The 16,590-nt window shown below is 42.8% G+C and overlaps 1 protein-coding gene across 1 annotated transcript in view; it reads left to right on the top strand.

Annotated features, from left to right (window-relative positions):
* The window catches only part of TTC5 (tetratricopeptide repeat domain 5), a 196,630-nt gene that overhangs the window by 18,850 nt on the left and 161,190 nt on the right, over positions 1-16,590 (top strand). The window contains exons 2-3 of the mRNA XM_086931913.1: positions 778-910; positions 8,684-8,895. Coding sequence (XP_086788039.1) covers positions 778-910; positions 8,684-8,895 — 345 coding nt within the window. The remainder of the gene's footprint in view (positions 1-777; positions 911-8,683; positions 8,896-16,590) is intronic.

Below are 16,590 nucleotides of genomic sequence, written 5' to 3'. Positions count from 1 at the left end.
GCAGAGCTACTTCTTGGTTTTCCAAAACAAAACATTTCTAGATATTTGCTATGGAATGATGCCAGTATTTTTGTAGTTCACAAATCAGTCAGTGCAAATCCACAGAGGTTGGGAATGATTGAACCTTTCTGGAAGAGACAATGATGTGAATGAGTGGTGCTTCATCTGAGACCTGGACTATGAGTGTTCTGTTTCGTATTCCCCTCAACCCCTTTGATCTCAATTAGAAGTAGTGTGGAGTTTACAGTATCGGGTAATTACTTGTACAATAGAGTCCTCATCAACAAATTAAATTTAGGCTGGTTGACGCTGCCAATGTTTAACCGGCAATAAACTGGTAATCATAGAGACATGTAACTTATTTTTAGGGCCAAACACATATTAAGTGCTGTTTATCGTAGCCAGTCATTTCTGAACCCCCATTGTATCTGATTTTTTTGGGGTGTGATCAATATTGGAAATCACACCGGGGCACTCCTAATTGCTACCTAAGTTTGTGTAGCCTCTGGGTTGGCTACTAAGTTAGGATTCAGTATCTTGTACTATGCCGGTCATGTATGAAATACATGAGGATATAGGGAATTGTATGAGATCAATGATGTGCGGATTGCATGAGACTTCATTGAACAGTTTGATTCCATTGAGCTGGATGATGTAGAAAACTCTTTCAATGGGTCGGAGGTTAGTGTTTCTATAGCTCTATGAACTTAGAACTAGAGTAGAGAGGGTGTCTTTCTCTTGAGTCCTAATTTACCCTTGGATACTTTTTTTCTCTAGGAACTTGTTGATCAACTGTACCATTTCCGAGATCACTATTTTGAGACGCACAGCGTGGATGATGCTGGGAAGAAGCAGCAGGATGTGGCCGACGAGATGGCAAAGACACTGCTTCAAGTGAAAAGATATGAAGGTACATTGTGAAATCAGTGACTAGTCTCTAACATACAGGAGTGGGCAGATGCCAACTGACAAAGCAGCCCCCTCATACAAAAAAAAACAACAGCAATCTAGTGGAAACGATCTGGGAAGCAATCATTAAAATTGAATTGATGATTTATAACGGTGGTAGGTTGGTCAGAATATGTCAATTTACTAGGGCCAGAAGGTCCCTGAAGAATAATTTAATGTTGGAGTGCTACAAGTTGGAGAAAGACCGGTAAATAAGGTAGGGAAATAAGTAATCGCCAGAGAAAGGAGGAGTAAAGAAAAGGAAGGCGATTAAGGAGTAGGTTAGTCACCCGAACTGGGAAAACAAATGAATCGTTCAAATTATAATGATTATTCTGCCTGGGAAATAAGCAGAAACTGCGTCAGAACGATGAAGTGCGGACTGAGAGGAACCCAGTGTAGTAGAAACATGTTATGCTTACAAGTAGAATAGTCTAAAGATTCAATATTAGGACAATGGGAAAAGGGGTTATTAATAAGAACAGCCGGAGGAGTTGAGTTAAAAAATGAGTCCGCTAAAACCTCACCTCCCACTGTTGAATACAAGTCAAACACTGTTGTTGATAGCTTAAAGGGGATCCAAATGGTCAATTTAATAGAGGGAAAAGCAGCCTAGCGCCCACTGTGGTTGTACAAATTGTTACCAGCCAGGAAATCAAAAGGATAAAAAAAGTGGCAAATATTTCAGTCAATGCAAAAACTGTAAGTGTTCCAGTAAATGAAACAAAGGGAGCGGATCACCAGATGTTGGGGCAGATAGAAAGAATGCTAAGTTGGCAAGGACTGCTGAATTAGCAGTATGATGGTGCGGTGGGCAGAACAGGTCCGCTAGACTGATTCAAAAAGTGTACTCCTGCTACAGCGCCATAGGGCTTATGAGTGGCTCTATTGTGAGGAACAATGTGATGCATAAAATGCCACAAGATTTAAAGTAACCATGTACAATAATTAGGTATGAAATATAATTGTAATCAATGTGATGGTAGCAACAGTAGGGACAATTATGTGGCACCGTAATCACAACAAAACATATTGATAAACAAAAAACGTTATTACATCCTACACATAGAAGGTTTTCACATTATATTGATGGTGGAATACCACGTCATAGCCAACCTAACGTTTTATGGTATTATAATAACTAAGCAGTTATCAAAAGTCATGGCATTTGTTTGTATATTTACAATGATACAATCAAAACAATAAATAGTGTAAATACATTTGTTACATATTGCTAGTGTAATGATGGCACTAGAGGGGTAGGCTAACAGTGGGGAACAGTGTTATAGAATAACCCTGACACATTGTACCAGTGTGGACATCCTAGTTATACATTATTTTAAAGAATGAATGCCAAAAGAACTTCAGAGATTAAGAGCAATATGGATGTATAATTGCATTTTTTCGGTCAGAGCAGTAATTGTATCAATGGGGGCGTGTTACGTTATGTGTTATTCAAGCCATATGTGATAGATTGGTGTCAGAATATCCATTTGCACCCTAACCCAGTGATTAATGAGTCTAGGTTGCTACTCCATGGAGGTTTTGCAACGACGTCTGTCACCTACCAATGGATCACGTTTTCGCTGTAATTAGCAGAGATGGAATGGTCCACAAGGGGTGCTTTCTGGACCTGATATCTGATCCTACTCCTGTGTTGGCTAATGCGTGCTTTCATTTTGTGATTTCTGTCCAAAATGCAGCAGGTTACATGGACACCTAATGCCTTATATACAGCACGTTTGGGGAGTAGCAAGTAGACAAAAACTAGAGATTGTGTCTAATGTTTTGGTAATGGAACACAACTGTTTTGGAGGTGAAGTTGCAGGCCACAATTTCCACATTTATGGTGACTATTGACATATCTGACATTGAGGGATTATTCTTCTGTCTGAGCTTACATGCTGGTACTAGATGCAGGACTTTAAGTGGGCCGGGTCTCAAGGGGTCTGAGCACCGGCAGTTTTTTAAAAGGGGCCTCGAAACGGGTCTCTATCGGGCTCTGTTTTGTGCCCTGGCATAGGCGGTCTGTTGTTTTCCAGACTTCAGTGACAGCAGGCACATCGATGTGCGCTGCTCACACTGCTCACTTCTCACTAGTGGAGAAGTTACTGCACGACCTCAAGGGAAGGGAAATCCTTGCTTTTTACATCTCTCGTGTCTGCTTTTTTAAACACATGACTCCGAGCGCTGGTACGAGTGAGGGAGCCCTATTGAACAGCGCATATTGCAAATTGCCACTTATCTTTTTGAAGGCCAGGAATAGAAACATTGTTGTGGTGTCACCAGGCTCTAAGTGGAAGCTTTTTCACTTTCTATGCAAGCCTAGTTGCTGTATTTGTCTTATGCAACTAACAACCATTGACAAAGCCGATAGTCCTGACTTGTTGTAGGTATTTTGTTACTTGTATCTTATATCTAGATGTAATGGCAGGAACAGCAAAATACACGGCGGGCGGCACACTATGCTAACCACAGACTTTTAAGGTTATGTGTTAAGCCACGCCCCTAATTACATTGGCCACGCCCCTTTGAGAGACCCCCCCCCCCCCAGGTTTTTCATCCCACTTAAAGCCCTGACTAGATGGTCTCTGATGTTGCATCCTCATTTAACCGAGTAAAGAGGGATGTCTAGATTAATAACACCTGAACGCAATACATCACAGTGTTTCACAATTTTGTTGACTAAAGAGTGGAAAGTGACACTAGTGTTTTTATTCAGTGGTTGTTTTGGGTATCAGTAGACTCTCCCTGGAGGAGTACCATGCCCATTTAATGAACAGTCTACCTAGATCTTTAGGGTAGCCCCTCTCTCTAGTAATTTAAATCAGAGAGTGTTGACCTCTTTGATAAAGCCCTCCTTCAGGTTGCATTTTTTTCTTAATGTGAGAAATTGCCCATATGGGAGCCATCCCTCAATGCTTTACGATGGTACCTGTGGTATTATAATAGAGTATTGCTGTCTGTGGGCTTACAAAAGAAAGATTTGTAAAGTTTATTGTCCATGACAGTTAGGACCTTCCGGCCTTTGTAAGTTTATTCCAATCTATTTGTTTTTTGACTTACGTCCCACCTTTATAATTTATTTAAATTATTATTTTCCCAAACCATAGTGTTCCTCACTGTTCCTTAGCCCTGATGATGACCACCAACTAACCATGGAGATCGAAACGGCATTAACTTTAGACCCACTCACAGAGTCACTGACCCAAATGTTAAATCAATTCAGAGAGTCAAGTCATTTGTCTTTGTATGTATACAGGTCGCTTTTTCATGTTTGTTCACTGATCTGAGCACCACTTAAATCTATATACTTATGTAATGAATGTATTTAATATCTCTATTGTTTGATTGGTCTGAAACTTGTTTTAGGATCGATTTTGCTTCTGCATATTATTGAATATTATTTCAAAATGTGTCCACAGTAAACAGTTGTTTTATCTACAATATCATTAAGGAGCGGACAGTAACCATCTGTTATAGAGAGAGCAGCATCCGCCAACCCAGACAGTGGCAAACATAAGAGGTTTGCATAATTTGCATATCTTGGTTTTGCATAACTATGCAACATTTGTAAGAAATTGTGCACAATTACACGAAATGCAAATCTATTATTTAGTGCTCTATTGTAGCGTGAAGTGCATCCTCTCTTCAATTTTTGAGGCAAAGACACATTTTCGGTTAAAAAATAAGCACAAGAAACATAAGAGGCACGAGCAATAGCCATTCACATTCTGGCAGTTCATATTATTCCCAAGCGCTCGTGGTTAAATGTTGCAGTGAACAGCGCATAATTACGCAATGTGGCACAATAGCGGAATTTCATATATCTAAAATTGAGGGAGGGGAAGAAGATGGAGTAGTCAAATTCCACTGAAACGAACACAATCTAATATTAAAGGCATAGCAGCTAAGCAGACCAAAGCATGTGGCACTCTCTGACCGTCCCTCCTGTTTATGTAAAACCACAATTAATGGCTGAAGGTGCTTAACCATGACATGGTGACTATTAACAGACACACAATTATCAGCCTCTTCTACCAGAGGTGGAAGCGGTAGGGGTTGACACCAATAGACTCACACCTTCGACATGGTCAGTTGGGATGGAGTCCCTCTCTTGGAGTCAGGAAATGGTGGCAAAATCCCTTTTTGAAGAAAATTCTTGATTTCCTTTACTACCTATTTGTCCTTGATTTTCTTTTTTATTCTTTTTATTATTAAACATAAGAAACAGCTTCAGATATACAGCATACATAGACATATATTTTGTTGCTAAACAGATGTCACATATACCCCATGATTTGTCCTTGATTTTTGTGTTATAATTTTGTGAATTCCTCACCTGAATCATGTTTTTTTAATCCATATGATTATTATTTCATACAGTAAACTCTCCATGCAGCTTCACAGTCTATATGCGTTACAATGATAATTTCCTGCTAAGTGAGAGTTTTGCTTTTTTGTGTTGTACAATATGTATTTCATGCCATCTGGGTTTTATGTACTGCTCTGACATCTGGAATTGTAGGGAGCTAAGGACCTGGTTTTCCCAACAACAGTAGCATCATTAATAATAGTGCTTCAACTGTCTAGATCTTAAGCCTAGAATTTGATGACACTTCTTATAAGCATTGCTACCAACAAACAAGACTGGTGGTTAGATCCTGCTCTAGTGCTGTTTGTGACCATTCTACATATGATTACTAAATAGGCTTGAAGTTCTAAATATATACCACAAATCATACAAAGTGCCCAAGGGAGAAATTAGCCTATATATTTAAAAATGTGTGTTTGTAAACAGAACAAGCATTTGCAATGCAAGAAGTGTCGCATTTAGGCAATAGCTTAAACTCGCATAAATGCGAGACCTTTTGCATTGCAAATGCTTGTTCTACTTCTGCCACTTTACCGGTGGCCCTCCAGGTGTAGTAAAAAACGGAGGGGCAGTTGCATTTTGCATTTCACAGATTTATTAATACCACTTAGAACCCCTCACAATAATAATAATCCCATCTAAGATAACCAAGTACAGTTCAGTTCTAATAAAGGACAATAACAAAACTTTCCACAAAATGACACCAACCACCGGCACTTGAGATGTGTGCCCAAGATCTCCTAGAAGAGGAAAAGTTAAGGTTAACAAAATAAAGTAAACCAGCACATGCAATAAAATAAAGATGTAGTTCCAACTTGGCCTGTGCAGATTTGTAACAAAGGTTCTTCAGTAAATAAAATGTTTAAAAAATTACGCAGTTTCTCCACTTCCATAAAGTGTTAAAGTTCCCTCGATGCTAAGAAAGAATGAGCGCTCTAGTTTATGCCCAACAGGAAGTGCTCCGGACAAGACCCCAGAAGTACTATTTCCCCACATGTCTCAGCACTGCCTCACATCACGACAAAACGTGAAGCTGATGGTGGAAATCTGAATTGTGAGGTGTTTCCATGCCAAAGTAAAGAAAAACTGTTTCTGCTGCAGAACAATCACTCTACCAGGTAACAGCTTTGAGTAGAGGCGCAGGTCACAATACTTCCACTGCTCACAAATGCTTGCACTCAGCTTCCGGTTTACACATTTCACATGCTCTTTTAAGTTTTCTCCTCATGTGGCTCTTCAGGCAAAGCTCTTGTGTAAAGAGATCCTTCTCGTACCAGGTAACAATGGAGCTGGCTCCAAGCCAAAGCACCCACAACAGAGGTGTGAGTTTTGTGCGCCTAGCAGGCCGCAGCCTTGCTGAAGTTGTAATCCGGAACAGACAAAAGCCTAGAAACTTCCTCACTTTGAACTGCAGAGACTATAGTAATATCCTTCACCCAAAAATCTACTAGATGGCTGTTCTCAGGAAGAACTCAACAGCAGCCCATTGCGAACAAAATCTTCATAGAATTTCAAAACATAGCTAGATTTGTGTTGCATGCTTACTCTACACACGCATGCAATTGACATTGACAAGGAATGTCAGGGAATGTTTCTGGGTTTCACATAGCAGCAGGTCTTTACTTGTGGGTTCAGTAGGCCACACACTCGCCAACACAGATTAAAAAGGTCTTGGCACACTAATGATTCGCAAAACATGGCACAGTACCACCTCCATTTTATGTGCCACACCTAGGACAGACCAAGTAGTCCAGTGTCAACTATGAAGGCACACTTGTTGCCCCCTCCAGGTCACAGGACAATACCTGGATCTTGCATTTTCTAGGACCTGTCTAGGCTTCTGCAGTACACTAGATTAGTGTGACGCCAAGTGGGAAAATAAAACTGCTGCAGTCAGGATACCAGTTTTACATGCAGTTGGGCACTTGGGGCAGGAAAACACACCAGTTTATCATGCAAGGGACATTCCCTTTTAACACTGGATCACAGTCAACAATCTTACTCAGTCCTTGCATGAGTAAGGAGACCTATTTTTTATAAAGATCAACTGTATAAATAAGTATTGGCCCATGATACTTGGTGCCCACAAACACTAAACATTAGGAGATTATGTTTCATAAAGATGTTTTGTTCTCTATTGGATCACAGTTATAGTTTAGGGTATGCTGGCTTCACCTACATACTCTCAGACATATTTCAAAATTTCTATACAGCCCTCATTGTACAACTGCCAAATTATTCTTAATTGGGTCTAGGATAGACTATGCAAACTGGGTTTATGGTACCAGAGCCACCCCATTTTCACTATACTAAGAAAAGCAAAAAAAGTTCAGTCTACAGATTCACACATTACGTTGAATCACCTAAGGTGTGCAAAAGCCACCAGTACTCTACCAACACTATACTGGCCCCAATCAGATCTTCCAGTTCAGAGCTTTGTGCTGGTTGATTGTAGGATTTATGTACTTGGGCCTTTCTCAAAATCAAGTTTCAGAGCAATCAGCCTGCAATCTTTGGATCTGTTTTTGAGCCAAACTCACAAGATTAAGAGCATTTTTCAAAGATGGGCATTCATTGTCATTCCTGGAGGGCAAAACATTATATTGCACTGCCTCTCTTCCTCAGAACTATCACACCTGATGTCACAGTTCAAAAGACTCGGGCTTCACACTTTTTCTCAGGCTCTATTACCTTTTAAACATTTGGCAATTGCGTTTGTAACTTTAGCAAAAGGTTTATCAACAAAGGTGTTAAAACTACTTGAGACTCAATCACCAAGTATTGGAATTATAAGAAGATTATGATTTCATTCCCAAAACTAGACCAATGGGAAAGTAACGTTTTTGTGTTGTAAAGACAGCAAGACAGACTTGAAAAGGTGTTTGCTGAGCTTTTCAAAGTATGTGTCATTATTATTATTATTATTATTATTATGTTTCTTATATAGCGCCTGAATCGACCCCCGAAGGGGTATCTCCGCGCTTGCCTTGGGAACCCGTCCTGGCTTTTCCCTGTGAGATAGCCCCTACAGGGCATCCCCAAGGTGAAAACCAGGCATCCCGCCGCGGGGGGCCGTTGTGGAGATTGAGCAAGCTTAATGCCCAGAGTTGCAGAGTGTGAACCCATGATTAGGTCAGGCACCGAAGCGAGAATTATCGAGTCCATGGACATTTGAGCTCAAGACCCTGCCGCGTCGGGAATTGAACCCTGGTCCTGGGTCTGACCTCTGCTTCAGGGTCTGCCTGCTCTAACCAGTGAGCCACACTTCTCCACATTGTCTTATATCATTTATATACCTTTATCCTGTTAAACATTGACATTTAATCCCACATTATTAAGTATCACTTCTCTCCCCACTAGACGGTGCCAAGAACAAGTCCTTGTATTTGCTACAGAAGGGCAAAGCTCTGAATGTGACACCAGAGTACAGCCAGGAGGCAGAAGAAGCCCTGGCCAAGGCGGTGAAGCTCAACCCAACGTTAGTTGATGCCTGGAACCAACTTGGTGAGGTATACTGGAAAAAAGGTGACATCACCACTGCACGAACCTGCTTCTTGGGTGCACTCAACCATGTGAGTATCAGGAATGTACAGTCTCATACCATGCAGTAGGCTGCTTTTGTATCAAATCTTTTTGTTGGTTTTCAAAACCATAACTGTTGTTACGTCAGAGAGCATACATAGGCCATAACAAGTGTAATTACATTTGTAGAGTAACACATACAGTCTGGCTATATTGGTTCCCTGGATTGGGGGGGGGGGGTGAATAAAGGGGAAGAACAGGAATAGGAGAGGATACAGGCAAAAAAAAGTGAGGGCGGGGTGGGAACCAACATTCCCCTATTCAGTTCAACGGGCAAAAAAGCTGCTACAATAACTCTTAAAAGAAATGTGCACATTTCAGAAGTTGGTAAAGCTGCTTTGTGCAGTTCCATACCATCCATTATTGTTTGGATTCATACTCAAGAGTAGATGCACAACTGCTGCAGAATGTAATGGGATAAGCTTGCTATTATGCTCAGTACGTTTTGACAACGGATGAGGATTTTCCGAGAAGAGAAGGCAGTGTGGCCTATTTGTAATCCTAGTTCTCTTTCAGGGAAATCCTCATACAAATTATAAGTAAACCCTCCCTCCTCCCCGAACAAGATATTAAAAACAATGGTTCTTATCTTCATCCATGATCTTGTAACCGTAAAAATTAACTGAGCTTATTATCACCTTTAGGGCATGTAGGAAACTGTAGAAAGAACCGTGTCAGTTTTCTGACTTTGCTTGTGAAGCCTGCCTGATGTTTCCATTGCCCAGCATTCCGTTTATTTCCCTTTTTGGGAAAAAAAGGTTTGTGAGTGATATTTTCTAGTCACTTCAAACATAATGATGATTTTTCTATAATTATAGATATTATTTGAAAGAAAATATAAATGAAATTTGTCCATTTCCAGCCTTCTTAGGATTTGAAGACAAGTATTTTCTATGTATTTGCACTTTTTTCCCTACAAAAAAGTCTTGCCCTCGCAATGCACTGCTTATGACCTCACATATTTCATCACTCATGACATGGTCAGTGACATTATTGATGATATCTCGGATGACCTCAGTGATGGCATCGTCCATAGAGCCACTCACACATCCACTTACATACCCACATAACCGCTCATACACCTGCTCAAACACCCATTCAGTTACACACCCACTCACTCATCCATGGAGCCACTCACATACCTATTACCTCACCCACACAGCCACTCACACAGTTACTCACATACCCACTTATTCATCCATACAGCCATTCACACCCCCACTCACTCATCCATACAGCCTCTCAACAGAGCCACTCCCTCACCCATACAATCACTCACACACACACACCCTTATTCAGCTATGCACCCACTTACACAGCCACTCACTCACCCCCCCATACAGCCTCTCAACACAGACACTCAGTCATCCATACAACTTCTTCACACTTACAGCCACTTACACACCCAGTCACTCTCTCATGCAGCCTCTCATACATCCACTCACCAATACAGTACTCACACATCAACTCAGCCACTCACTCACCCATACAACCACTGACACACCAACACACTCACCAATACAGCCACTCACCTACACAGGTACTCACACACCCATTTATACACCCATACACTCACTCACACTCCCATACATCCACTCAGACTCCCACTCACACAGCTACTCAGACTCCCACTCACACAGCTACTCACATCTTATATGTTAAAATACTATCACTCAATTGTACACTCAGTAGTACACAACGTTATGTTAAAAATAGTATCACTCAGACGCAAAGTATACTAATTTAACTTTTGTAGTACTTTAGTATATACGTTTGACACTCATAAACCTTTAGAAAACACAATCACTGGTTAGGATAGGTTTAGTTTATTTGCATAGTTATCAAAATCCCTTACAATACAATACAACAATAGGCAAGTTCATTAATACATATAATGTTAATAATAAAAAGACATTTACACATTAATATTTCCTGAAAACTATGGTGTCAGAGAAGTAGCTCATCGTAAACAAACTGTTTTTGCTTTAGTGCACGTGAGAGGGAGCAATGATCTCAGTTCCAGCCCGCTTCTTCCCATTGGGTCTGATGCCAGGCTGGAACAAAGTGCTCCTTAGTGCAAACAGTGCTTAAGTCCTTTTTAAAGTACTGTTCACATATTTCAACCCAGCATAATTTGTTTGTTGTAGGTGGCGTTTATCGGAACTAATGTGATAATTGAAAGCTGCTCCCTTCCAAAGTCCGGTCTGCATAGAAAATAAAAATGAAGTTGTTCCAGAGAGACTATCCTTGGTCAGGTTCACATCCTTTGTGCTGGTATTTTTTTTCCACCACTCTCCGGAACTTCAAAACAGGCCAGCATTGCTTGTCTCCGAGTGCTCATCCCTCGTTGATTGAAGTGGTGTTTTAGTAATTGTTTTCGTTCTTCCAGAAGGTCTTTGCATGTACATAGAAGGTGCAGCAGGTCTTCTGGTGCTGAGCAGCATAGGTAGCAGGTAGAACCCACTTTTTTCCTTTAGCCAGTGTGGGAGATGCTGTATGCGGGGTAGCAAACCACGTCTGTGCTTCAGGAACTTAATTTTGGTGGCTTTGGTGTAACTCAGGTCAAAATAGTTCTGAGAAACTGGGGCTGTGTAGGTGTTCAGGGTCATCCATCCGTGAGCCCTTTTTGAAAGAGAAGCCTTATCCTCTATCCACGAAAGGTACTTGACCGTTTTCCTAACCAGTTTTAAAAAAAATGATATTATTTATAGGAGTGTCCCAGAGCTGGTTTACCCCTGTATTGGTCAGGCTGCTTTCAAGATATTTAGAAGCGGGTGAGACGGCTTGTAGTTGTAACTCTTTCCACAGGTATTGATTGAGTTCCTGGTGCAGATTTCCGAACTTTGTCCCAGTTGATAATGTACGCCCCCTGTCTTGCCAAGGACTGTTTCTGTATGCCAAAATCTAGCTTGATTTGTGCTGGCAAGGTATATGTGGGCCAAGGATGACCCTATTGACTGGTGTAACTGTGTTGTCAAGTACTTTTGCATCCCTTCCCCTCTGTGCTTCACTACCATAGGCAATTGTTTGTAAGAGCTTGCTGCGTACCACTTGTGCCAGAGGCAGTGTCGAGGGGCCGCTTAGTTTGGAGTTGAGGCCTTTTAATGAGACTGCCAGGGCGAGACCTTTGCGGCTAATGATATTTTTCTGGACAGTGATATGACCACATTTGTCTATAACCATGCCTAGATATTTATATTCTGATGTAGCTTCAATGTGTGTGCTGCCTCAGAACCAAACAGCTGGTTTCTTTCAGTTTTTGCTGATCATCCTGTTCCTTGTATTCTCAAGGTTGATGGTTAGGCCGTTGACTTTGTGCGGTGTTCAGAAGGTGTTGTAGGCCCACTTGTGTACTGATCAGGCATATGCAGTCCGCGTAGAGGAGGCACTGTAGTGTTGAGCCTCCTAGTCTTGAGGAGTGTGAATTGCAGATATTTAGTGCCAGGACGAGGTCTGATAAAAACAAGTTGAATAGGGTGGGGGCTAAGACACATCACTATTTGAGCACTTTTTTGGTTGGTATGCACCATGACAGGAGTGATCCATCACCCAGGTTTATCTGAACCCATGTGTCAGTGTGCAAATTGGTTATCAGGTTCAGCAGGGGCTGTGGAATACTCCAGCTCCTCAGTTTGGCCCACAAGCTGTTGCGATTTACGTGATCGAATGCAGCCTTATAGTCAATAAAGCATAGATGTATAGGTATTTTTGTTGATTCCGCCTTGTCGATTAGCATTGCCGTGGCAAGGATGTTTCTTGTTGTTCCTACGGATTTTGCAAAGTCACTCTGGTTGGGTGGTATAACTGATTTCTCTGGGCCCAAGTCTGGAGCTCTTGTAGTAGTGTTCCTGTGAAAAACTTAGCCTCGTTGACCAAGAGTGCCACTAGCCAGTAGTTTTTTTGGCAAGGACTTGTCACCTGACTTGAAGATATGGGAGATTATTGATCCTCTCCAGGAGCGTGGGAGTGTGTTCAGTAGCCTTATTTCAGTGAAAAGAGGTTTGAGTGCATCGGCCAGAGGTTTCCATCTTGTTTGTAAAGAACCAGTGGAATTCTGGTAGGGCCAGAGGCCCCCTCTCTCCTTCCCTTCCCTATTTGCTGCTTCATAGTACTGATTTTGCTATGTAACGTTACGTCCATTGGTAGACATCCCTCTGGTATTTCAAGGTCTATGGAGTTACGTGCCACCCGGATAGTGTCAGTTGATGCACATCCTGAATTTATTTTACTTATTGGTCCCATAGCCACGGATTCGGTGTCCTCATGGAAATGAGTCCCTAGGTGAATTACCCAAACTTCTTCTGAGATATTGGAAGAGATTCCCTCATGTGATGGACGAATTAACCGTTTTATTATTCCCCAGAATCTTGCGCTGTCGCTCTGTTTGGTGTCGGCATGTAACTTCACCCAGGGCTCGTCTGCGGATGTTAGCTTCCCATTTTTTGTCTCTTCAGCTGCGCCTTTTGCTTTCGTAGCAGTGCTAGTTGCGTTTTGTCTGTTGGGTTATATCGGAGGTGTCTCAACGTGTGATAAATTGAGTTAATTTTCTTTTTGTCAGTTTTTGACCTGTGCTTCACACTGCTGTTTCTATGTTGGATCATTGGTCTGATCGAAGTGGCGTAGCCTGCCATTGTTGTAGTAAACTTCTTCCATTTCCCAATTTCGCTTGATCCAACCTGTGACTCAAAATGAAATATTGCATTTTCCAGCAGGCTGCCGTCCGCATTCTTCTAAAGTTGATTGTGAGCTCTGACCCTTGAAGGGTCTGAGACCGATCGAACATAGGGATGTTTGTTCTAAGCATGATTTCTTGAGTGCGATGGTCACTGTCAGCTTTGTCACCCAGCTGGAATGAGGAGATTTGATGAAATAAAGTTAGAGAGATAAAAGTGGTGTCCAGTATTGTGCTTACTGTTGGCATCAGTGATTGTTTGCAGGGGGGTTTGCCCAAGCAAATCTGCCGTTGATTGCTCCAAGGTTAAGGTGTTCAAGGTCCTCAAGTAGCCGCATTCTGGTTTTGGTTGATTTGCACAATGGTGGTTTCCCTTGCGGTGGAATGTTCCAGATCGAATTTTGCTGGGACACTACGTCATCTATTGAGGCACCCATTAGGTTGAGGTTTAGATCCCCGTTGAGTATAAGGTCTGTTGTTGCCCCTTCGCTTATGCATGCCTCCAGAAAGTCACACAATTCCTTTGCTATCTGAGTGTTCCGTTTTGGGTGTACATAAGCATTGATTGTTGGTACCCCTTTTTAGGTCTCGCCTAGCGATGCAGCGCCATGTGCTGCTCACGTAAGCGAGACCTATTGTTGCCGACTTGCTTAGCATGCGGGACAGGATAGGTGCACGCGCTTTTGTAGACATGAGCTGTGCTCCGTACGATTCGGCTCGCGGCGTTATCACAACGCCTGCTCGCACCATACGCGTGCACATCTCACGCGCCTGGACATGCCATGTGCACGCTCACGGCGTCTCTTTCAGACAGCCGATGTGCACGCTCATGGCGTGTCCTTCAGCGTGCACCTTACATACATGGGTCCGCTAACACAATGGGCTCCGGCAATGCACCCAGCCAAGTTCTCACTCACCGGCTCACGCCGCGGGGCTCTCCTCACCACTCAGGAGCCCCTTCAGTCTCCCTCGCATGGCATTTCCCACTGCACGCTTGTTTTTTACTTGCGTGTGGATGGGGCTAACTTCTACATACCTTTCAAAACTCCCTGGTCCCCAAACCTAACTACAAAAGTACCCGATGCGCCTACAGGGAAAATATACCCCCCTCGGAGATAATACAACTCAAACACCCCAAATCAGTGTGTGGTTTACTCTGCCAGAACCAAGTCGTACCCGAAACGTGACCCTCCACTTCGCTACATTCCCTTACGGACAATGCTGCACATTACTCCACAGCCGCACAGAAAGAAAAACACACAAGAGGCACAGTTCAAGTCCACCGTTAGCCCTAACACCGAAAATTTTCCATATACGTATGTCACTGATGAACACACACTACCGTAATGTTTTACCATTCAGCAGCTATCATAGGACAACCCGTCCCAAATCGAGCAGAAAGTGCAGATCTTACCTTGCGCATCCCACCAGAAGACCATAAAATTTGATTGTGTCCGCTTTCCTTTCTACTCTAACCAAGTTCAAGAAGTGAAGGCAAGGGGCGGTGAAAGAAAAAGCGAGTTTACAGTGATTGACAGGCTACGTACAGATACTGGGCGGGCCTTCGTGACTAATGTTCGCCTTCAATCCTGTGATTGGTCAGAAATGATGACAGACCCGAAGAAGAAGGTTCACCAATCCCGGAAGGGTCCATTTCCAGCTGCTGCCCCGGAAGAGATGGACATGCAACCCCAAAAGTGTTCCCCTACATGTTGCTTCCGTTGGTTGGTGCTTTGTGAGTAGTACCAAAGCAGACCCAGTGGGAAGGTGGCGAGTGTCTCCAGGCCGCGGAGATCGAAAACTCACAATGTAGGAGTAACGGTGAGAGCAGCTGGAACAAAACCAAACAGGACGAGTCAGGAAGGGACACGATCTAGACAGTTATCCATGTACAGCACCGAGGGCTCATGAATAAAGTGTAGTCCTTGATCTGCAGGGGGCGTCAAGCACCGGGCCGTGAGTCACAATGTTCACTGCATCTGATGGGAAGGTAAACTTCCTCCTCCTCACTGCAGTCTGGGGGGTCAGTTTCTGGCCCCTGCCTGCTTCTAGAGGCCAGAGTCTGGCTATAAACAGGCCTGTTTTCTGGCCGCCTGCTTCAGTGATTTGTTATTTTCTCTGACCTGCCTGCTTCTATAGACCCCTGCATTTACAATGCCTTCTCTATTCACCTAGCTGCTTCTATAACATGCCTGCTTGGTTAATCTGCCTGCTCCGCACACCACATGTCCTCTAAACAATCTGCTACTGTCTGTTTCTCTACCCTTCCTGCTCCTGTAGCCCAACTGCCTCTGTAAGTTAATGACTTCTTTAACCTATTTAGTTCTGTATATCCTGCTTCCGTCTGTCCTGCTCTACTAAGCCACATGCTTTCTAGCCCACCTGCTTCGATGACTGTCTACTTCCATAACTCAGCTGCTCTCGTAACCTGCCTGCTTCTCTAATTTGCCTGCTTTTATTACTAGTTTGCTGGGCTCTACTTGGCTTTTGTAACATGCAGTCCAGCACCCTTTCCACATTAAGCGCTATGTACGTTGAGAACTACATCTTTAGATATGCGTGTCCAGGCAGCGGCAGGGCCGGCCCCTCTTGCACACCTGGACACCAAACGTCAACAAAGATGTACCTCCAACATGTGCCTACTCAAGATCAATGTGGAAGCAAGCATCTGCAATGCAATAGGTCTCGCATTACGGGAGTGTAAGCTATTAACATTGCAAATGACAATGCCTTTTATGTTATGTCAATAGCTCAAAATAATGTAATTGCGAGACCTGTTGCATTGCAAATGCTTTTTTCTGGTGTTGTGGATGGAGTAAGATGGTTTATTGCCATAGTTGATGGAGACACTTGGCCGATTGCACGGGCTGTAGATATGCTTGTGTTGGAGACATAGGTTGCAAGTCCACCCTGAAGGTAACCGTATTTTTCCACCCTGAGGGCTGGGGTGAAAACATACAAGTATCCCTGAAGGTGCGGAGGATCTATCAGCCAAATTTCTTGTAGTGCTATG

Source organism: Lissotriton vulgaris, chromosome 7, assembly GCF_964263255.1.
Source record: "Lissotriton vulgaris chromosome 7, aLisVul1.2, whole genome shotgun sequence".
Lineage (NCBI taxonomy): Eukaryota > Metazoa > Chordata > Amphibia > Caudata > Salamandridae > Lissotriton > Lissotriton vulgaris.
Note: the sequence above shows the minus strand (reverse complement) of the source record. Positions and strands in the feature narration are given on the sequence as shown.